The 22,452-nt window shown below is 44.2% G+C and overlaps 1 protein-coding gene across 2 annotated transcripts; it reads left to right on the top strand.

Annotated features, from left to right (window-relative positions):
• Positions 1-6,414: 6,414 nt before the first annotated feature.
• COIL (coilin) lies at positions 6,415-21,691 on the top strand. Of its 2 annotated transcripts, XM_081320916.1 has the most exons (7): positions 6,419-6,808; positions 8,298-9,414; positions 10,952-11,038; positions 15,793-15,840; positions 18,133-18,202; positions 19,379-19,467; positions 21,444-21,691. In XM_081320916.1, the coding sequence occupies exons 1-7, from the start codon at positions 6,546-6,548 to the stop codon at positions 21,576-21,578; spliced, it is 1,809 nt and encodes a 602-aa protein (XP_081177042.1). In that variant the 5' UTR covers positions 6,419-6,545; the 3' UTR covers positions 21,579-21,691. The 2 variants fall into 2 exon arrangements, with proteins under 2 accessions (XP_081177043.1, XP_081177042.1); XM_081320917.1 differs by lacking the exon at positions 10,952-11,038 and having other exon boundaries at positions 6,415-6,808.
• The last annotated feature ends 761 nt before the right edge of the window (positions 21,692-22,452 follow it).

Here is a 22,452-nt window from a genome sequence, read left to right on the forward strand (position 1 = left end):
CCCCCTCCCAAAAGCTTCTCACGTGATCGCTTTGGTCCTTGCCCGACCTTTGCGCTCTACGAACTGGACCGGCGGCGCCCGACCAGCCTTCACCGCGCGGCGAGAGCGCGAGATTCAAAACGCAGGCCCCGATTCTGGCTCTGTCCCGGCGGGGCGGATGTCGCTCGCCCCGGCGGCTCTTTTGCTCTGTGCTGGAAGAACCGCCAAGTCCCTCTAGCCCCGATCTGGCCCGATGTTGGCTACCAGGGCGATAAGACTGGAGAGAGAGAAAAAAAATCAATTTAAAATAGTTTAGCCCGTATGATGTAACCTGTAACCTATTTGGAGTTGTTTCCATCCAATGTATTTCTGCTGGCAAATGTAACCAACGTAGACCTCTGGCTGAATTCCATGCAACATACCCCCCACATACCCCTGCCCATCTTATGGAACATTCTTCCCCTACACACACTCATACACACCCCTCTACCTATCTTATGAACCGTCTATACCTGCGGTAGGCAACCTCGGCTCTTATATGACTCATGGACTTCTCAGGAATTCTGGGAGTTGAAGTCCATGAGTCATAAAAGAGCCAAGGTTGCCTACCCCTGGTCTACACACACACACACACACACACATTCCCCTACTCCTGAGGTGAGATCAGCTCGTCACTCAAGTCCTGATTATGTCATCGGGCCTGGGAATCTCAGGGGACCTGGGAAATTTTGAGGTGCTCCCTTGATGATCTAAACTCATTTGTTTTGTGCTTTCAAAACTTCAATTTGACTACTTTTGACATATTTATTGTCTTAGATCATTTGTGGAATGAGTGGCCATAGAAATTCAATGGATGGGTGGGTGGGTATGTAGATAGATAGATAGATAGATAGATAGATAGATAGATAGATAGATAGATAGATAGATAGATAGATAGATACAGTGCTTTTTTTGTTTTCATTTAGTCTGGTATGCAAACCTAGCAATAGGGTTAAATAAACCACAAGCACTACAGGAAATTGTATGATTTGGGAACTAGGTATTTGCTTCCACAACTTCCTCTTATAAAAGAAAAAGCTTCCTGAAATAAAAGCTCACCTAAGCATTTGCAACTTTGCCTTAAAAATATGATTGCACTCAAGAGAAAAAGCAAGCAGAATTCACTATGGGATTAGTAAATGTGGCTTTTTTTTTAAATTCCATTTACCGGTATATCCCGCCCTTCTCCGAAGACTCAGGGCGGCTTACAAGCTTAGCAGTAGCCTTCATTGTATGTATATGCCTGCTTATTAGGGCTTTCACACACACACCCAAGCGGCAGGTTGTTCCACTGGTTAATTGTTCTGTCAGGAAGTTTCTCCTTGGTTCTAGGTTGCTTCTCTCCTTGACTAGTTTCCATCCGTTGCTTCTTGTCCTGCTTTCAGGTGCTTTGGAGAATAGCTTGACTCGCTCTTCTTTGTGGCAGACCCTGAGATATTGGAACATTGCTATAGCTGCCACAAAGAAGAGGGAGTCAAGCTATTGTCCAAAGCACCTGAAAGCAGGACAAGAAGCAATGGATGGAAACTAGTCAAGGAGAGAAGCAACCTAGAACCAAGGAGAAACTTCCTGACAGTTAGAACAATTAACCAGTGGAACAACCTGCCTCCAGAAGCTGTGAATGCTCCAACACTGGAAGTTTTTAAGAAGAGACTGGACAGCTATTTGTCTGAAATGGTAGGGTTTCCTGCCTGAGCAGGGAGTTGGACTAGATGACCTCCAAGGTCCCTTCCAACTTTATTATTATTTATTATTATTATTGTTGTTGTTGTTTATTCAATCAAATAGGACTTAAACAACTTAAAGTGTTCCATCTTTAGCCTAACACAGCAGCCATCCTTTATTCCAGCTTGGTTCCCATTTTATTAAGTTGAATCTGAGCTGGACCACTTCAGATTGCAAAAATACTTCATCTATTTTTATACATAAAAATAACCCCACAAAAAGGTGGCTTATGGACTTCTCCTTCTCTCTGACATTCATGTTTCCATATAATTCTCATTTTAAAATGGAAGAATATTCCTTTGAGCCCCCTATTTATTGATTTATTTAATTTATTGGCTGCCCATCTTAAACTTCTGGGCAGTTTATAATCTGAAAAGGTTAAAATTATATAAAACCCATTATGTTGTTGTTAGCTGTAAAGTCGTGTCCGACTCATCGCGACCCTATGGACAACGTTCCTCCAGGCCTTCCTGTCCTCTACCATCTTCTGGAGTCCATTTAAGCTCACGCCTACTGCTTCAGTGACTCCATCCAGCCACCTCATTCTCTGTCGTCCCCTTCTTCTATTGCCCTCAATCTTTCCCAGCATTAGGCTCTTCTCCAGTGAGTCCTTCCTTCTCATTCGGTGGCCAAAGTATTTGAGTTTTAGCTTCAGGATCTGGCCTTCTAAAGAGCAGTCAGGGTTGATCTCCTCTAGGACTGACCGGTTTGATCACCTTGCAGTCCAAGGGACTCGCAGGAGTCTTCTCCAGCACCATAGTTCAAAGGCCTCAATTCTTTGGTGCTCAGCCTTTTTTATGGTCCAGCTTTCACTGCCATACATTGCAACTGGAAAGACCATAGCCTTGACTATACACACTTTTGTTGACAGGATGATCTCTCTGCTTTTTAGTGTGTTGTCTAGATTTGCCATGGCTTTCCGCCCGAGGAGCAAGCGTCTTTTAATTTCTTGGCTACAGTCCCCATCTGCAGTGATCTTGGAGCCCAGGAAAATAAAATCTGTCACTACCTCCATTTCTTCCCCATCTATTTGCCAAGAATTGAGAGGGCTGGATGCCATGATCTTGGTTTTCTTAATGTTAAGTTTCAACCCAAGTTTTGCACTCTCCTTCTTCACCCGCAACAAGAGGATCTTTAGTTCTGTTTTACTTTCTGCCATTACAGTGGTATCATCTGCATATCTTAGGTTGTTGATATTTATTCCGGCAATCTTAATTCCAACTTTTGATTCCTCTAACCCTGCCTTTCTCATGATGTGCTCTGCATATAAGTTAAATAGGCAGGGCGATTTCCCAATTTTGAACCAATCAGTGATTCCGTGTCCAGTTCTCACTGTTGCTTCTTGGCCCACATATAGGTTTCTCAAGAGACAAATAAGATGGTCTGGTACGCCCATCTCTTTAAGAACTTGCCACAGTTTGTTATGATCCACATAATCAAAGGCTTTAGCATAGTCAATGAAGCAGAAGTAGATGTTTTTCTGCAACTCCCTAGCTTTCTCCATGATCCAGCGTATGTTGGCAATTTGATCTCTAGTTCCTCTGCCTCTTCAAAATCCTGCCTGTACTTCTGGTAGTTCTCGATCCACATACTGCTGGAGTCTAGCTTGTAGGATTTTAAGCATAACTTTACTAGCATGAGAAATGAGTGCAATGGTGCGGTAGTTCGAACATTCTTTGGCACTGCCTTTCTTTGGAATTGGAATGTAAACTGATCTTTTCCAATCCTGTGGCCACTGTTGAGTTTTCCAAATTTGCTGGCAAATTGAGTGTAGCACTTTTACTGCATCGTCTTTTAAGATTTTGAATAGCTCAGCTGGAATACTGTCACCTCCACTGACTTTGTTGTTGCTCAGCTTTTCTAAGGCCCACATCACTTCAAATTCTAGGATGTCTGGCTCGAGGTCAGTGACCACCTCATTGTGATTATCAGGGATGTTAAGCTCATTCTTGTATAGTTCCTCTGTGTAATTTTGCCACCTCTTCTTAATCTCTTCTGCCTCTGTTAGGTCCCTGCCATTTTGGTCCTTTATCATCCCCATTTTTGCATGAAATGTTCCCTTCATCTCTCCAATTTTCTTGAAAAGATCTCTGGTCCTCCCTATTCTATTGTTTTCTTCTATTTCTTTGCACTGTTCATTTAAGAAGGCATTCTTATCTCTTCTAGCTATTCTCTGGAATTCTGCATTCAATTGGGCGTATTTTTCTTTTTCTCCCTTGCCTTTCGCTTCCCTCCTTTCCTCAGCTATTTGCAAAGCTTCCTCAGACAGCCATTTTGCTTTCTTGCATTTCTTTTTCTTTGGGATGGTTTTGGTTGCTACCTCTTGTACAATGTTGCGAACCTCTGTCCATAGTTCTTCAGGCATTCTGTCTATCAGATATAATTCCTTAAATCTATTTGTCACCTCTACTGGATATTCAACAGGGATATGATTTAATTCATACCTGAGTGGCCTAGTGCTTTTTCCTACTTTCTTCAGTTTAAGCCTAAACTTTGCAATGAGAAGCTCATGGTCTGAGCCAGTCAGCTCCTGGTCTTGTTTTTACTGACTGTATAGAGCTCCTCCATCTTTGGCTGCAGAGCATATAGTCAATCTGATTTCTGTGTTGACCGTCTGGTGATGTCCATGTGTAGAGCCGCCTGTTGGGTTGTTGGAAAAGAGTGTTTGCTATGACCATCGTATTCTCTTGACAAAATTCTATCAGCCTGTGCCCTGCTTCATTTTGTACTCCAAGGCCAAACTTGCCTGTTATTCCGGTTATCTTTTGGCTTCCTACTTTAGCATTCCAATCCCCCATTATTTATTTATTTATTTATTTATTTATTTATTTATTTATTTATTTATTTATTTAGATTTATATACCGCCCTTTCCCGAAGGACTCAGGGCGGTTTACAGGGATTTAAAACAAGAAATACAAAAGTTAAAAACAATTAAAAAAAATTACAACAGTCCCTGAAAAAGTAAAAAACCCCAATTAAAATTACAATTAAAATTCTCAGCCTGGGCCAGAGAGCTCGAAGAGCCAGGTCTTCAGGTCCCGGCGGAATGAACGGAAGTCGGGGGCAGTCCTAATCTCCACGGGCAGCTGGTTCCAGAGGGCAGGCGCACCCACTGAGAAGGCCCTCCCCCTGGGTGTTACCCGCCGGCAGTCTTTTACCGGCGGCACCCTGAGAAGACCCTCCCTGTGGGAGCGCATTAGATGAAGGGAACTTGATGCTGGCAGCAGGTGTTCCCTCAGATATCCCGGACCCAAGCCATTTAGGGCTTTATAGGTCATTACCAGCACCTTGAATCTCACCCGGAGGGCAACCGGAAGCCAATGCAGCTCGCGGAGTAGAGGTGTCCATGATGACAAGGACATCATTTTTTGGTGTTAGTTCTATAAGGTGCTGTAGGGCTTCATAGAACTGGTCAATTTCATCCTCTTCAGCACTGGTGGTTGGGGCATAGACTTGGACTACTGTGATATTGAATGGTTTGCCTTGGATTCAAACTGAGATCATTCTGTCATTTTGAGGATTGTATCCCAGTATTGCTTTTCCTACTCTTTTATTGACTATGAAGGCTACTCCATTTCTTCTGAGGGATTCTTGCCTGTAGTAGTATACCTGATGGTCATCTGAATTAAATTCACCCATTCCTGTCCATTTTAGTTCGTTGATACCTAAGATGTCGATGTTCAGTCTTGTCATCTCTTGTTTGACCACGTCCAGCTTTCCTTGATTCATGGATCTTACATTCCAGGTTCCTATGGAGAAAAAGTCTTTACAGCATCGGACTTTCCTTTCACCACCAGACACATCCACAGCTGAGCGTCCTTTCGGCTTTGGCCCAGTCGCTTCATTCTTTCTGGCGCTACTAGTAGTAGCCCTCTGCTCTTCCCCAGTGGCATAGTAGCTTTGTTATTAGGAACAAAGCCAAGGAAAGAATACAGACTTGACTTAATTTAACAAACTTCTATTTTACTGAAAAACCTATTTATACAAAGAAAGAGGGGCATCCTGGTCCTATACAGAAGGCTACTAGCTATCAAAGTGGCAGGGAGAATAAAAGTGCATGTATTTACAGAAAATTCACATGGAGAATTCAGTAAAGGAAAAGTGTGAAAAATGAACATGTATCCCCACCTAAAATTAAGAGGTTTATTTAGACCTTTAACAATATTGTCGACTTTCAAACCTTTTACAATTTTGTAGACAAACTTGTTTAGTCTCCTGCTATTTCCTATTTTTACATTTTATTTGCATATCTTTATGATAAAGGAAGCTAGTATGTTTCTTTAGTTAGTAGATGACATATTCCTCTGCACGTATTTTTTTTTGCTCGGAGATTTCTGAGAGATATTAAACTCTTCAGAGTGAATAAGGAAGTGGAATTTGGTTTTTCCCTCTCTCCAGAACTCCAACATATCCAGAGATCCTGAAAACTTCCAGCCTAACTTGATTTTTTGAATTGAATTTGAATTTTATTGAATTTATATACCGCCCTTTCCCGAAGGACTCAGGGCGGTTTACAGGGTATATAAAACATCAATACAAAAATTAAGAGCAATTTAAAAAGATTAAACTAAGTCCCTGAAAAAATATAAAACGATGGTTTTCATTTAAAAGCATTCAATTAAAAATGGACATTTTTTGGTTTTTTTTCCCCGCCGTACGGGAAAAGCATCCTCAGGTTCTCGCGCTTTCTCTCTGCCGGAACCTTTCCGAGCTGCTCGCGGCCGGCCCCGCCCTCTCTCGCTCTGGCGCTTTCGTTTCCTTTGTCCCGCGTGGCACGCCGTAGCTGTTGGTTCTCGGAAACATGGCGGCGGCCATGGGCAGCGGCTGCGAGGCTCCGGTGCGTCTCCGCCTGCTCTTCGATTACCCGCCGCCGGTGACTCCGGCTTGCGGACTGTGTTGGCTGTTGGTGGAGCCCAATCAAGTGCGCTTCATCACTGACCTGATCAGCCTCATTCGGGAGAAGTTCGGCTTTAGCCGCCACGCCAGGCTCAACCTCTTCCTCGACGGGGGGCTCCTGCCGCCCACCGAGAGCGCGCGGCTGGTGCGGGACAACGATTGTCTTCGGTGGGAGCCTTGCAAAAGGAAAAAGGGCCGGGGTCTCCTTGGGCACTTACACACGGGCCTGGGCTACGGTGGGGGGGGAAACGGGCTCCCCCGAGTGGCTGCCTGCTTTGGCTTGGCCAGAGATTTGGTTATTTTGTTTGCGTGCTGGCAAATTTACTTAAATAATTTTACTTTTTCAATGTTAGCTTGATCCTGTTCTGATTTAGGTAGAAGCAACCTTCCTTGAATTCTATCTTCCATTAGATTCATATCCAGTGAATGGGATTTGTGATCCTAAGTAGTTGGAGGAAGAACGCTGGTGAAAGCCAAGTGCATCATAATTATGTTAACTCTTCTGTGCATGTTAAAGTTAGTACATTTAAGGTGGAAATAAGCGCCCATAAATGTTTTAACATCTAGAGCAGGTACTCACAAACTGCTGAAGTTAAACTTTATCAGGTTTATATTAGCCAGGCTTTATCACTCTTGAGGTTTGGTCTCTCTTTTGCTTGTGCAAGCTCATAAAATTTGAGAACACTGTGCCGGCTACATTAAAATGTAATGTGTAAAAAGCACCCCCACCCCATACACATGTAAGCTCCACTCTTGCCAAAGCTATGGGATGCCCCCCAACCATAAATGTAAACTACTTAAAGTACTCTTGTAAGAAAACATTCACAGCAACCTTGACCCTGAGTGGCATCAGAGGGAGGAATCATTGGTCAGAGATAATGTGGGTGCCATGCTGACCTAGTAATGAATAAATAATATGTCACACGGGTGTCTGTCTATCTAAAACATTCCAAGATCGTGCTGTCTTTTTCCCTTGTCTTCACAATGAAATAGGCCAAAGGTATGTAAGCTCTAGTTCTGCTTTTACTCATGGCTGTTCAGCAAAGTGCAGAAGCATTGCTGGGAGCCCAATATATACTGTTGTTTGCATGCTAATAAAATTAAGTGGTATATTCAAAGGTTGTTTTTGGTGAGCCAGGTTTTGGCCACAACAGTAATTATTACAAGTAAGCAATACACTGACTTGCCCAAACTTGGCCTTAATGATATTCATTTTATTTATTCATACGAATTCATTTATCATATTATTGGGTGATGGTAGTGCTCATTTTGAGAAACATGACCTGGTGGAAATTACTTGTTCTTCCAGGCTGTGGTTCTAAATACAGAGAAGGCTTCACACATTATGTAACCTTTTGATTTACTTATTTTTTTGATTTAATGTGATATATGAACTGAAACAAATGTGGCATGCTTAAACTATGATTCAATAAATCATGCTTTCATGTGATATGATCCCACTCTTTCAAGTATACACATGTAAAACTATTACTCTTAAGGCATAAAGACTCAAAAGAGAATATTGTACTGAGATCAGTATTCCTAACCTGTATCTTTGTTGGATTAAAGGCCAGCTGGATGGGTTTCATTTTTTAGCATGATACTGTGTAAAATGTGCTGCAACATTAACATTTTCTTTTGTTTGTGGATTTGATAGAGTCAAATTGGAGGAGATTGTTGGACTGAACAGTTACGACACAGTCACCAATGGTTCCAGCAGCTTGTCAAAAAAACAAAGAAAGCGGCAGAAGAAATTGGAGGCAAAGGACTCTGAAAGTGAAGATGAGGAGCCCAACAAAAGAAAGAAGAGTAAATGGAATTTTGAGCAGAAAGAAGAAAAATCTACAAATATTCAAGATTCTGTGACATTGGGGAAAAAGAAAAAAGCGGCACCTGAAAGGAGTGATATGATGGACACTGAGAGTGAGGATGATAATTCTCATTCCAAGAAACCTAGGAAAAAAATTGTGCAGGGGAAAGAACAGGAAGCAAAGAAAGAGAAAAAGAAGAAAGCAAGTACATGTCCATCAAAGAGCACCTCCCAAAAGACTGAGAAAAGTTTCAGTCAAAAAAGCACAAAGGGAAACACAACAGCACAATCCAACCCAAAGAAAGGCAGTTCCTCTAGTGAATCCTCTACATCATCGTCTGATAGCGACCATAGTACACCGGGCACAAAACAGACCAACACACATGCATCTAAAGGGACATCGCAGCACATGAGCAAACCACAGTTGGCTTCTTTAAAATCTCTTTCCACTGGGAAATATAAAGACAAAATTTCTCTTAAAACAGGAGAAACTAAAAAAGCCAAGAACCAGTCCTCTAGTTCAGATTCAGATTCTAGTTCAGAGGAAGAGCAGCAGAGCAGCGACCTGAGAAATAAGCTACCATATCAGAAGCAAGCAGCAGTGACAGGCCATTCTTCAAAGACTCAACCTAAAAGCTCCTCGTGGGAAACTGATGATAGCGCTGAATCAGAGACTGATGCTTTAAAGAAACAGAAGGCGAACGCCATAGACAATCTGTCTGTCAGAGGGAATGACAGACAGCCCTCAGATGTCTCTTATGGACTAGCTTCAAACCTGAAGGAAAATAGAAGGGGGCGTGGAAGAGGAGAAACCCCTTTGTGGAGGGGACCTAGAGTTCGCGGATGCCGTAGGATGACTAGGGGAAGGGGAGAACGCGTTCATTTTTTCTATAATTACAGTAGCGAAAACCAGAAACAAAAACAGTTAAACGAAGCAGCAACAAATGCCTCTGTTATTATTCAGGTGGGTATAGATAGCAGTAACATCTAGTCTATGATTCCGTGGATCAGCGATGAAACATTCTTAGAAAAATTGAAGCCATTACATGCCTGTCATTATCATCAAATGATGGAAGTCTGGTTTCTAATTTTTTTCTGCGGAAATTGAGCATCAATTGAATGTTCTATTTCTGACATTGTCTAGAAACTGAAAAGCATGGTATGAGGCTGCTGGAGTTTTATTCTGATTTATTTTGATTTGGCATTTAATGCAACTGGCTACGAATTGTTTCTGCGCTGCGTCATTTTCCTGTTATCTTTTCTTCCCTTTATGTTGCACCTTTGTATAGTAAATGCTGAGAAGGTAGCCATTCCAACTATTTTGTGCAGTAAGCCAGTTGCATGTGGTCATATGCAATCAGACTTTTGCCAGTACCTTTTTCCCCCCTCTAGGCTATAAAGAAAATCCAGTACTTTAAAATAATTACCTGCCTGGAAGAAGTTGCACCAACTAGAATTGTGGAGAGTTTGCTGTCCTATTTAGATATAGATAGAAGAACTCCTGAGTGTTGGATGTGATGAACTCTGGAACTTACCAGAAACCTATTTTCAAATCTCCACACTGCAAAAAAGAATATTTTTATGAAAAAGTTGAAATAAAGGAACTGTTATGGATGGAGTAGTTTTTTTTTTTTAAAATCCAATATAGGATCATTGGTAGTTTCAGTACGTCAAATCAGTATTTCTCAGATTTTTTTTTCTCCAGTCATGAATCACTAAATAAACATTAGGAATATGCAGAGACTAACCAATGAAATAAGCCCTCCATACCTCATGCATTACCGTCTTTAAGAGCATGAGTGTTTACATTTATCAGCAAATATATGAGTATTATAGTTCAAGGGTTCTCAATCTTTTCTTCACCCTGGACCCCCTTTAAATATCTTCTGTGGCCCTGGGACCACCAAGATGCAACTCAAGATTTAAATCATAACTTTTCTTCAAGCCCTTGCGGATCCCTGTGACAACATCGCAGGGCCCCAGGGGGCCACAGACCACAGGTTGAGAACCACTGGTATACTTCCATGTATGGGGATTATCTTCCCACCCTTCCATTTTAAGGGGCCTTGTAAACTTTTCTGTGCCAAAAACTTTCCTGAGTGGGCACTGAGCAGTAAGTGGTTTGTCAGCTGGCTGTGTGCGCGTGGGGTGGTGAAGCTGAGGCAGCTACCATGAAATAGCTTTGATAGACCACACACACTGGAGAGTTACTGTCTCAGAAGATTGAAGGAAGAATAGACAGGCAGATGTATTTTCCCCCCTCCAGCCTTCCGACGTGGCCTGTGTGGAAGTCCACAAGGCTAGAAAGGTTTTAATTGAAATAGATACCGTGCTCGTTATCTCTGTCCGGCTTAATTTTTCATAGATTAAATACTCCAGTGAGTGGGTAGTGCCATCACTGTCAAGGCAGCTAATGTGTTAAAAGTACACCTTAATTGGGCATCTTTGCATTCCAATATCTTAGTACTGCACTGATGGTATTTTTAATGATTGTTTTGTAGAATCCCGTGGAAGCCCCGAAAAAGGACTATAGCACACTACCTCTCTTAGCTGCTCCTCCACAAGTTGGCCAAAAAATTGCCTTTAAGGTATTCTTCTTTCAGCTGTATAATACGAAGCGGGGGGGGGGATGAAATGCAAATATAAACTGTGAGGCAGGGGGAGTAGCACATTCTGTTTTGTGAGGTAGGTTTGTTGAAACATGATTAAACTCCCAACACCGGAATTGGTTGGTTTTCACAAGGCACTAAATCACAAGCAGTGATTTACAAAATTAAGTGACACGAACAAGCCTCATCATGGTTTAGCGTTATAGGTGTACCTGGTGTATTTTCTCTGCAGACCCAAAATTGTATTTAAAAAAGCGAGTCCTCTGACGGTGGAAGCTTCTTTTTAGAAGACACATGTGTTCTCATGTCTATGAAGATTCTCAGGCATCCAGGTCATAGTTATCCCAAAGGTGTTTTTTTCACAAGGCAACTGGACTTCCTTGTTTTTCTTAGAAGACATTTTGCTTCTTGGATGAGAAGCGAAACGTCTTCAAAGAAAGTCCAGTTGCCTCATGAAAAAAAAGGCACCTTTGGGAGAATGTGTTCTCATGTGTAAAAAAGGGGTAGAGTATTCTTAATAAAAACGAGCATTGCTTGAGAATTAGGATCCATCTTAATGCAAAAGCCATTTAACCACCTAACTACTTTGGATGATCTTGAGAAGCTAAGCCAGGTTGGACCAGGTTATTTCTTAGATGAGAAGTTACTAGGAAATCTCAAGACTATATCTTGGATTGGAAAGTCAAAACAAACAAACAAGCCCCAAAACCATCTTGGAAGAAGCCAGTGGCAAGCCATCTCTGTATTATTGTTTGTTTAGATCAGGGGTAGGCAGCCTCGGCTCTTTTATGACTCATGGACTTCAACTCCCAGAATTCCTGAGTCAGCATATCTGACTCAGGAATTCTGGGAGTTGATGTCCATGAGTCATAAAAGAGCCGAGGTTGCCTACCCCTGGTTTAGATAAACAACATGGATGTGTCCATGAAGTCAATAGGCTCCAGCTGGTGCAGAATGCGGCCGTGTGAGTTGTGATGGGGGTCTCCCGATACTCCCATGTAACACCTCTGCTCCGCGAGCTGCATTGTCTTCCAGTTGTCTTCCGCGTGAGATTCAAGGTGCTGGTGATGACCTATAAAGCCCTAAATGGCTTGGGTCCGGGATATTTACGGGAGCACCTTTTGCCGGCGTTAACTTCCCATCGCCCTGTGTGTTCCCACAGAGAGGGCCTCCTCAGGGTGCCATCGGTCAGGGAATGTCAACTGGCGGCCCCCAGGGGGAGAGCATTCTCTGTGGGCGCGCCTGCCCTCTGGAATCAGCTTCCGGTTGAGCTCCGGATGGCTCCCGACCTTCGCTCGTTTCGCCACGGCCTGAAAGCTTGGCTATTTGAACTTGCCGGCCTGGACTGAGGGACTGGGATTTTAGATCTTAAATTTTAAAAATTTTAAATTTTAGCATCTGTTTATTGTTTAGGGCTATTTGATTTAATCTCATTTTAATTTTTTATACATTATGTGTTGTTTATAGTGTTTTAATTGCCCTGTACACCGCCCCGAGTCCCTTCGGAGAGGGGCGGTATATAAATCCAAATAAATAAATAAATAGGAGTTGAGGTTGACTGGAGACTTTTGTTTTAGAACTTTTTCTGCCAGTATCTGTATCAGGTGAAGTTTTCCTCCTCCTCTCCCCACCAAAGTATTAATTGGTGCAGAGGCTCTCTTTTCTGGGAAAGATTTATATACCTTATTCTCCCATATATGTTTTCCTGGGATGTTTTACTTGTCTTACTACAGCAGGGGTCGGCAACCTAAAAAAGGTAAAGAGCCACTGGGAACCGGTTCCATGACACATAAAAGAAACTGGGAGCCGCATGCGTGCGTCCATGCATGCGCATGCGCAAAAAAACGTTTTGCGCATGTGCAAAACGGGTTTTTCTTGTGCATGCGAGGACGCACGCGGTTGCCATTTTTTTTAATGTGTGATGGTTTGCTGATGACGGACATGGATGCAGGAGCCGGAGGGAAAGGAATGCAAAATTGCATGGAGGGGCGCAAGGGGTGGAAGATGCCGGGATGGGGAGAGGAAGAGGCAGGGTGAGTGGCTCCGAAGGACTCACGGTCAAGCCGGTGCCCAGCACGATCACGTCGTAGGCCTCGTCCATGGTGCCGGCTACACAGCCGCCTCCCCCCTCCCCGAGAGGAGCCAAGATGGACTGCGGGTTCAAGAATCCCGTTCAAGGATCTCTCCGCCGCGGGGAACCGCCCCAGCTAACTTCGCTTTTCCTATGTATGCCGTAGCAGACGCCAATGGGAGGCGTGGTGGGAGACGAGAAAGACGCGCGCGTTACTTTTCCCAGATTGGTGCCTACGCTTAGAAGCAAGAAAAAGAAGTCCCGAAGCCACTTTCCCGGGGCTGCTCGTTTGGGTGGGGAAGGGGGGGGTTGTAAATCGCGGAGGCCCTGGCCCTCCTGCTGTCATGGCAACGGCGGTGGCACCACTGATCTGGAAGTAAATGGATCCGTAATTCTGAATAAAGGAGAAAATAATTCCCAACACCCCAGGTGTAGTTCCTCTCCCCATCCCCACTCTCAAGCCTCTGTCAGAAACATCTTAAAAAGATTTGCTGCTTGCAGTGACTCCCAAGATAACTCCGCCAAGGAAAAGAGATCCGCGATACGGGGTGGGGAGAGGGGGAAGGGCAGTAGTTGCACCCACACGGGTTGCATGTTAATAGTGTCGGGGACTGCAGTTCACGGCGCTTCGGTTACTGGGGAATATTTTTGTCAGTTGCAAAGCTGCTTTCCACGCTCCAGCTGCGTTCCCGCTCGTCGCCAGCCATAAAATGGTTGATAGGGCTTTGGGTCGACTGAGCAATGTAGGACCGCAGCCTTTATGATCTCCTGCTTCCCCTTGATTGCGTTACGGGGTTGAGGGAGCCGACCTGTCAGCTTTGGACCGGCCTCACCGTCCCGAGGCCGCGTCGGGTTTGTTTTTTTTTGCCCGCCTCGAACGACTCGCGTGTAATCGCGTCCTGATGATAAAGGATTCACGCAAGAGGGAGGGGAGAGAGCGTCCCCCGATATACTCGGTGAGGCTGAGACCGCTTTAAAGCTGGGCTTGAGGAACGTGTGTCTTTTAAAAGGCGAATCGTTTCAACTTTTTCGGACTTTTTTGGTTTTCTATCCCGTTTTAACGAGGTTCTGATTTGGCTCTGTTTGGTTTCTTTGGCGTGCCCGGGGGCGGGGGGGGGTCGGTGGAAGAAGAGAGATTCAGGGATTTCGAAACGGCGAAGATGAGAATACAGCATGCTTTCTTTCGTCTGCCCTCTCACCGCTTAACAGCGGCGCCGCTGCCCATTCGCGCGGAGGTCCGCGCGCACCTCTCCAAAGTTTTGGGGAGGTGCGCGCGCACCTCCGCTCGTTCGGAGAGGTGCGCGCGCACCTCTCGGAATGGGCAGCGGCGCCGCTTGTTGGGAAAGCTGCCACGGCCCGTTTGCAGAGCTGCCGCTTTCGGCAGCCTGCAAACGGGCCGCGGCAGCTTTCCCAACGAGCGGCGCCGCTACCCGTTCGCGCGGAGGTCCACGCGCACCTCTCCAAAGGTTTGGGGAGGTGCGCGCGCACCTCCGCTCGTTCGGAGAGGTGCGCGCGCACCTCTCGGAATGGGCAGCGGCGCCGCTTGTTGGGAAAGCTGCCACGGCCCGTTTGCAGAGCTGCCGCTTTCGGCAGCCTGCAAACGGGCCGCGGCAGCTTTCCCAATGAGCGGCGCCGCTGCCCGTTTGCGCGGAGGTCCGCGCGCACCTCTCCAAAGGTTTGGGGAGGTGCGCGCGCACCTCCGCTCGTTCGGAGAGGTGCGCGCGCACCTCTCGGAATGGGCAGCGGCGCCACTTGTTGGGAAAGCTGCCACGGCCCGTTTGCAGAGCTGCCGCTTTCGGCAGCCTGCAAACGGGCCGCGGCAGCTTTCCCAACGAGCGGCGCCGCTACCCGTTCGCGCGGAGGTCCACGCGCACCTCTCCAAAGGTTTGGGGAGGTGCGCGCGCACCTCCGCTCGTTCGGAGAGGTGCGCGCGCACCTCTCGGAATGGGCAGCGGCGCCGCTTGTTGGGAAAGCTGCCACGGCCCGTTTGCAGAGCTGCCGCTTTCGGCAGCCTGCAAACGGGCCGCAGCAGCTTTCCCAACGAGCGGCACCGCCGCCCGTTCGCGCGGAGGTCCGCGCACACCTCTCCAAAGGTTTGGGGAGGTGCGCGCGCACCTGCGCCCATTCGGAGAGGTGCGCGCGCACCTCTCCAAACGGGCGGTGCCACTCTCCATTTGGAGAGGTGCGCGCGCACCACTGCCCGTTCGAAGAGGTGCGCGCGCACCGGGCGGCTGGGAGCCGCAGGGGACGGCTCAAAGAGCCGCATGCGGCTCCGGAGCCGCGGGTTGCCGACCCGTGTACTACAGTGACATGTACATAACAACTGGGAGAGAACATCATTTATCACTGGCACTTATTGTCCAGCCTGCTTGGGGTTATGGATTCTATGATTTCTGGAGAGCTATAGGTTCTTCTACCTCTCCTAACCTACTTATTGGGGGAGCTTTTTAGATGGGGTACTCTTTAAATGTTAATAATATTGTGCATTGAATTTATCAGAAGTAATTGGCTGCATTTTTTCATTTTGTAAAGGGTTTTTTTTAAATCAATAAAGCTTTTGTTACTGATTTCTAGTTTCTACGCTAACTTTAGGTGGATGATACAATTTGCGGAGGCTACACATGTATCTGGAGCTTAAACAGTTTGGTTTTTCTTTTAACAGCTTTTGGAATTAACCGAAAATTATACTCCTGAAGTATCCGATTACAAGGTATTGCCATCAACTTTTCAACGTAATTTGATGCTACTTTTCTATTTATTAAGTATTGCTGCTTTGTTTTGTAAGACAGACATGTTAGTCTGTGGTAGCAAAAAATCAGAAGGAGCACCATTTCTGAATAACATGTTTTATTAAAAGGCCTAAGCTTTCGTGAGCTGAAATTACAAGCCAATAATTCAGGTTTCTTTTTATAATCTGTTTCACATGTTACCTGCATCTGTATAATCATTCTGTCTTCACCCCCCCACACCCATTCCCTCCACCCCAGTTTAAATCCTACGCATCTGATGAAGTGAGCAACATCAAAAAACTTACGCCTTTTAATAAAATTGTTCTTATAAAAAGGCCACTACCTTCTATTTTTATTTTTATTTTTGCTTTACTGGCAGTGTTTATTTTAATATTGAATTAAGCAAGTGAGATATCGATTTGGGGGGGGGGAATTGTCCGATTCGAATCTAATTCTTTGACCGTGTTGTCTTATTTGACAGTAGTGCTACTCTAATTAACAGATGATTGAAAGGATTCTTGAGATTATACATTAAATCTCAAAAATCTTTAGGAGCATAGAGTCTTGTATGAATTATGCTATTTTTTTGTTGTTGATGTTGTTTGGGAAATTATCTTTCTTACTCTATTTGTGTAATGGGGAAAAAAACCCCCAATCCATTAAAAGGCAAACTAAAGCAGTTGAGACCAGAAGTTTCCTTACTGAAATATAGAACAGTGAATTCTGGGCTCCCAGACAACCGGTCCAAAAGCACTAAACACAGATTTGTAAAAGATTATATGGAAAAAAAACACATGGTCAAGAACGAATATTTAATGACATTTGCCCAGGCAAGAGAAGCCCCCAACTCTGTATCAACAAAGAGCCAGGTTGGGGCAGGGGTTAAGGCGTTAGGCTAGAAACTGGGAGACTCTTGAGTTCTAGCCCTTCCTTAGGCACAAAGCTAACTGGATGACTTTGGGCCAGAACTTTTTCTCAGCTTAGAGAAGAGGCAAGGCCAAACCATTTCTGAAATCTTGCCAAGAAAACTGCCAGGATTTGCCCAGTGAGTTTCCAGGCGTTCGCACCAATTCAAAGGCACACATCTAGACATAGTGCACCAACAATAAACTGTAATCTAGACTCTAATCTAATCAATCTAATCTAGACCTTAAGGCTGATTGCCTTAGTCTTGCGGTCAACCTGATCTAATTCCCTTCGATATTCTACTATACGAGCCTTTTTTGCATTACCCATTGCTGGATATGTTTATGCCCTGTTACTTGGCTTCCGCTCCAGACTAAACTTCAGGGGCAAAACGTACCCTGGATCCTCATTGCTTCCTTGATTTTTACATATGTTCGCATACTTCCTCCCACTAGCGCGGGAATATAATTTTGTACAGGAAAAAAAATATCAATTGTTAATTAGGAAAATCTACCTTTATAGATGTCTTTTCAACTTTCAAACAGCACAATCTGTAGTTCTGAAGCTTGGGCTAATTGTTGAGAATGATATGAATGTGGTTTCTTCTTTTCTCTTTGGAAATATGATAACAAGGAATTTGAGAATTACTAGCGGAGTTGTTCACTAGTCAAGTTCTCATTGTTAGCTTTTGTATGAAATGCTAGGCATCATGAAGAAGAAAAGTAATGCATTTTACTGGAAAAAACCTTACCCCTGGACATCAAACTACCCAATACAGGTAGTCCTCAACATACAAGAGTTCGTTTAAGTGACCATTCAAAGTTACAACAACACTGAAAAAAGTGACTTACGACCATTTTTCACACTTACGACCGTTGCAGCATCCCCATGGTCACGTGATCAAAATTCAGATGCTTGGCCACTGATTCGTATCTATGACGGTCACAGTGCCTCGGGGGTCACGTGATCCCCCTTTTGCGCCCTTCTGACAAAGTCAATGGGGAAGCCAGATTCGTTTAACAACTTTGTTACTAACTTACTAAGGGCAGTGATTCACTTTACAATTTTGGCAAGGAAGGTCGAAAAATGGGGCAAAACTCACTTAACAACTTGTTTAGCAGCAGGTTTTGGGCTCACTTGTGGTCATAAGTTGAGGACTAGCTGTACTTTGCAGAGAGGATGAATTGCTCTTATTTAAACAGCTTCCCCATTACAATAAAAACCCCTATTCTTAATGTTGCAATACCTGTTGGGGGGGTTTGGTTTTTATGCTGATTATACCAATATATCATTTTACGATACGGTAAAATACGCGTTATTGAATGCCCTTACAAATGCCATTATTTAATTCTTTCCCATATTTTAAGGAAGGAAAAATTGTCAGCTGGAATCCTGTCAATAAGCAGCTAGAACTTGAAATCCTCTCTTTTTCATCCGGTAAGTATTGCGCAACACCTTTCCTTAAAGTGTTGCTCTTGTGAAGAGGGATCACAGATTTAATACCACTTAATAATGGGCTTTTGCAAAATTAATCTGGCTTAAGGATAGAATTAAACCACCATTGGAAAAAACCTCATCTTGGACGAGCGGAATTTCCTTGTCTTTTGCAGCTCACCAGCCCTGAATTGATCCAGAGGGAGGTTCTCAGGAGCAGAGGTTGAGGCCCTGCTGGGGAGGGCGGGTTCCTTCTCTGTGCTGCTGGTGGAATCTCTTCCATCAGTGGAATCCATTCATTTACACCTGGGCTTTTCAACCATTTCACCCATTGCACCACTTTTAGGATATGGCAACATCCGACTACCTTCAGTCGCCTAGCAAGCAAGGTCTCAAAAACTTGATGACCAAAAAAAAAGGAAAAAAGTGATGAAGTACAGGTAGTCCTTGACTTACAACAGTTCTCTTAGTGACTGTTCAGAGTTACACAATGACACTGAAAAAAGTGCCCCCCAAGGCACAGCCGAGCAAGACAACTGCCTGCCCGCCCGGCGGCGCTCTTCCTCCTGTCCGAGGTTCTCATTGTTGTGAGGATTTCTGTTGAGGATTGGCAGCGGGGGTGGGGTGGGGGGTGTTTGGTTTTTATTCCCCCCACACACCTCTGCTGGGTGGTTGCAGCAGGTTTGGGTCACTTCACATGACCCTGGGACACTGTGACCATCATAAATATGAATCAGTTGCTAAGCATCTGAATGTAAATCACAAGACCCTGGAGATGCTGCAACATTCCAGCTGATCGGCGCTTCTTCTGGGCTCAGCAGAAGCACCAGGATCAGCGCTGAGCTCCAGCTGGAGCCTGGCGCTGATCCTGGTGCTTCTGCTGAGCCCTGACAGCCCTGAAGAAGCGCTGATCCTGGTGTATCCGCTGAGCCCTGCAGCTCCAGCTGTCTCTCGCTCAGGCTTGTGCGGTTCTGCCTCCGGTTCAGCTCATTCCCCTCCCCCGCTACCACTTCTCTAGGATAGTCGCGTACCACCTGCCAGGTGCCAATGTACCACAGGTGGTACCCTGTACCACTGGTTGAAAAGCCCTGATTTACACCATCCGTAGATAAGTCCTGCAACCTCCTTGGAAACATCCTGATCTAATTTACATTTTGTTGTGGTCTTTTTTTTTTTTAGTCGCAAAAGAGCCAGGGAAATTCGACCTGGTTTATCAGTCTGAAGATGGAGATGAGACAATTGAATATGCCGTCTCTCAGGACAGGAAGGTATGACAGCACTTTCTTGCAATTGATTGACCATATTCTAAGGCTTTCTTTACACCTGCTGCAGCGCCTATGCATGGAGTATTTCTTTGCTTGTAAAAGTTACATTCCCTCAGAGAGAGAGCAACGTGAAGGAGGGGGTCACGGAAATTTCTCAGTTCAGGAGCATTTTTCTTGGGCAGACCCTTTTGAGGCCACATTTGGAACTAGTACCAGTATTGGGGAGGGGGAACAGTTCCAAACTTGGTCCTCCTTTCATCCCTTCATTTACACATATCTGACATCATTCCTCAATTCTCTCTCCTCTGCTTCCCTTATATACATTTTCCCCTTTCCTCCATTTATACTTCCTTCTGTTTCCCTGTCCTATTTCCCTTTTCTTCTCAGCTGCCCACACTTTGAGGCAACAGTTATACGTATCAATACACACACACACACACACACACACACACACACACACACACAACACTTGCATACAGGTAGTCCTTGATTTACAACCATTCATTCAGTTGTTAAAAAGGGACGTGGTGGCTCAGTGGGTTAGGACGCTGAGCTTGTCGATCAGAAGGTCGGCAGTTTGGCGGGTCGAATCCCGAGTGCCGCGTAACAGAGTGAGCGCCTGTTACTCGTCCCAGCTTCTGCCCACCTAGCAGTTCGAAAGCACGTAAAAATGCAAGTAGAAAAATAGGGACCACTACGGTGGGAAGGTAACAGCGTTCCGTGCGCCTTTGGCGTCTAGTCATGCCGGCCACATGACCACGGAGACGTCCTCGGACAAGCGCTGGCTCTTCGGCTTTGAAACGGAGATGAGCACCGGCCCCTAGAGTCGGAAACGACTATCACGCATGTGCGGGGGAACCTTTACCTTTACCTTTATTCAGTTGTTGGTTTTTTTCTGTTTACTTTCAAACTTTTATTGATTTATCAAAATATAAAATACAAAGAGAAATTCAAAAAGGTAGTAGAAAGGTAAGGGGGTGTGAAAGGGAAATAAAAAGATGTAAAGAGTGAAAAGGAAAGTAAAAGGCACCAACTTCCGACTCTCTTTAGCAGAAGTGGAAGATATCATTACAACCACAACTTTTTACTTTTACACAGTAGTCGGTACAAGCCATTTCTGTAACAATAAACTTACCTAATTAGCGAAAACACAATCAAAAGTTTCTTTTTTTTTCTTCATTACGAGCACAAAAACCGGAAGCAATTTCAAAATAGAAACAAGGTTAGATATATTCTCTTCTTTGGATAAAAGAATCAATTTGACTATCTGTGCTTGTCTTTGCTGTGGGGAATAACATATGCTTCTGTTAAGTAATTAATCTTTATCATCAATCATATTAAGACAACCCACTAAATAGCCCTTCATTTAGTGACTGTTTGAAGTTACAAGGGCATTGGAAAAAAAAAGGCCTGATGACTGTTTTTCACACTTAGGACTGTTGCAGCATCCCCAGAGTCACATGATTAAAATTTGAACTTTTGGCAACTGGAATGTATTCATGAGGGTTGCAGTGTCCCAGGGTCATGTGGTCACCTTTTGTGACCTGACAAGCAAAGTCACAGAGAAGCCAGATTCACTTAATCACCACATTACTAACTTAACAACTGCAGTGATGCACTTAACAACTGGGGCAAGAAAGGTCGTAAAGTGGGGCAGAACGCAGTGACAGCTGTCTTGCTTCATAACAAATGCTGGGCTCAATTGTGGCCATACGTCGAGGACTACTTGCATATCAATTAGAGGAGGTGACCAAATGTTAAATGCAGTTCAACAGCCTTTGAACAACTCGGTACCGTAGATGAGAGGTCGTGACTACAAGACAGGTTTGCATTTTTAGCTTTTAGAAAGGCTAAAATAATATCAAATGCTTTGCTCATAATGAAACACTTACATTGTCTTGCACTGGTTGAATGTCATTCAGTTGGTGTCTGCTGGCTGTATCAATTTTCAATATTTCATCTATGTTTTTCTCTTTTAGATAACTCAGAGTTGGGAGGCACTAATTGAACCCAGATTAATAATTGATTCTCCCACTAATGAATCTGGCCCCCAAAAGGAAATCCCTTCGAACGTGAATTTGCCTGACCCTCAGATGTTAATACAGTGTGCCTGAACTGTATGGAAATGGTTTCTGATGGATTTTTCTTCAGTTTCTGAAGACCATGTGTACATGTGCTTTTTCTAAATAAAATATTATAATATGAAAATGATGTCATTTATTAATGCCTGGTATGATGTCTTGGAAATTTTCTGCAATCAAGGACTGTTAAACGAATGCTTGGAAAACGCAGAGACCAGCTAATTAAACTTAACACCCTTCCTTTTTCCCCCTCTTTTAAGTGTATAGGTGTGCACAATTTTAGACAATTGTGTAGCCACCCCTTCATGTTTCAATTAAATGGAAAATTAAGTATTTGTATTATTTTATGTGTCCATAATCATAACTTAATGTAAACTAGTTGATCAAGAATATTCAAGAGAAATTTCTGAGTACTAAGGGCTGAGTCATTATCTCCAGCACAATGACATCCTGTTTTTAAGATATTCGTTGTTATATATCCTGCCCTATTTTCTTGTTGGGTTGCTTATACAAGATCATAGTTATACTCAGTATATCACATGCAGTCCCATTTATTTATCATGGACTTGTACAATGTATTAACGTTTTGCCTACACTAAATAAAATATAAATGTTAAAAAGATCTATATTCAACTACCAATGTCTCGGCGATCTAACCATGCAGGCCCATAATTACTTAAGACCTGCTTGAGACCTATTCACTATTATCAGTTTCCTGAATTTTAATATTCACGTTCCTGTTTTCAGCCCATTTTCTATTCTTATGAACCAGCTGGCTATCAGAACATTGGTGGGTGGGTAGGTAGTAAATAGATGAAGCTGAGGATGTGAGTACCCTCTGGCCTGTCAACGTGAGCAGGCTGCACTAGACTGCCTGAGGGCCCTCCGTGGCCCACAGTAGCCCTGA

Source organism: Vipera berus (assembly GCF_964194415.1).
Source record: "Vipera berus genome assembly, chromosome: 2".
Classification (NCBI taxonomy): Eukaryota; Metazoa; Chordata; class Lepidosauria; order Squamata; family Viperidae; genus Vipera; species Vipera berus.

Coding starts and splice junctions, on each gene's coding strand:
- COIL (XM_081320916.1), top strand. CDS start 6,546: ATGGCGGCGGCCATGGGCAGCGGCTGCGAGGCTCCGGTGCGTCTCCGC. Junction 11,039..15,792: donor GCCAAAAAATTGCCTTTAAG/GTATTCTTCTTT, acceptor TTCTTTTAACAG/CTTTTGGAATTAACCGAAAA. Junction 19,468..21,443: donor CCGTCTCTCAGGACAGGAAG/GTATGACAGCAC, acceptor TTTCTCTTTTAG/ATAACTCAGAGTTGGGAGGC.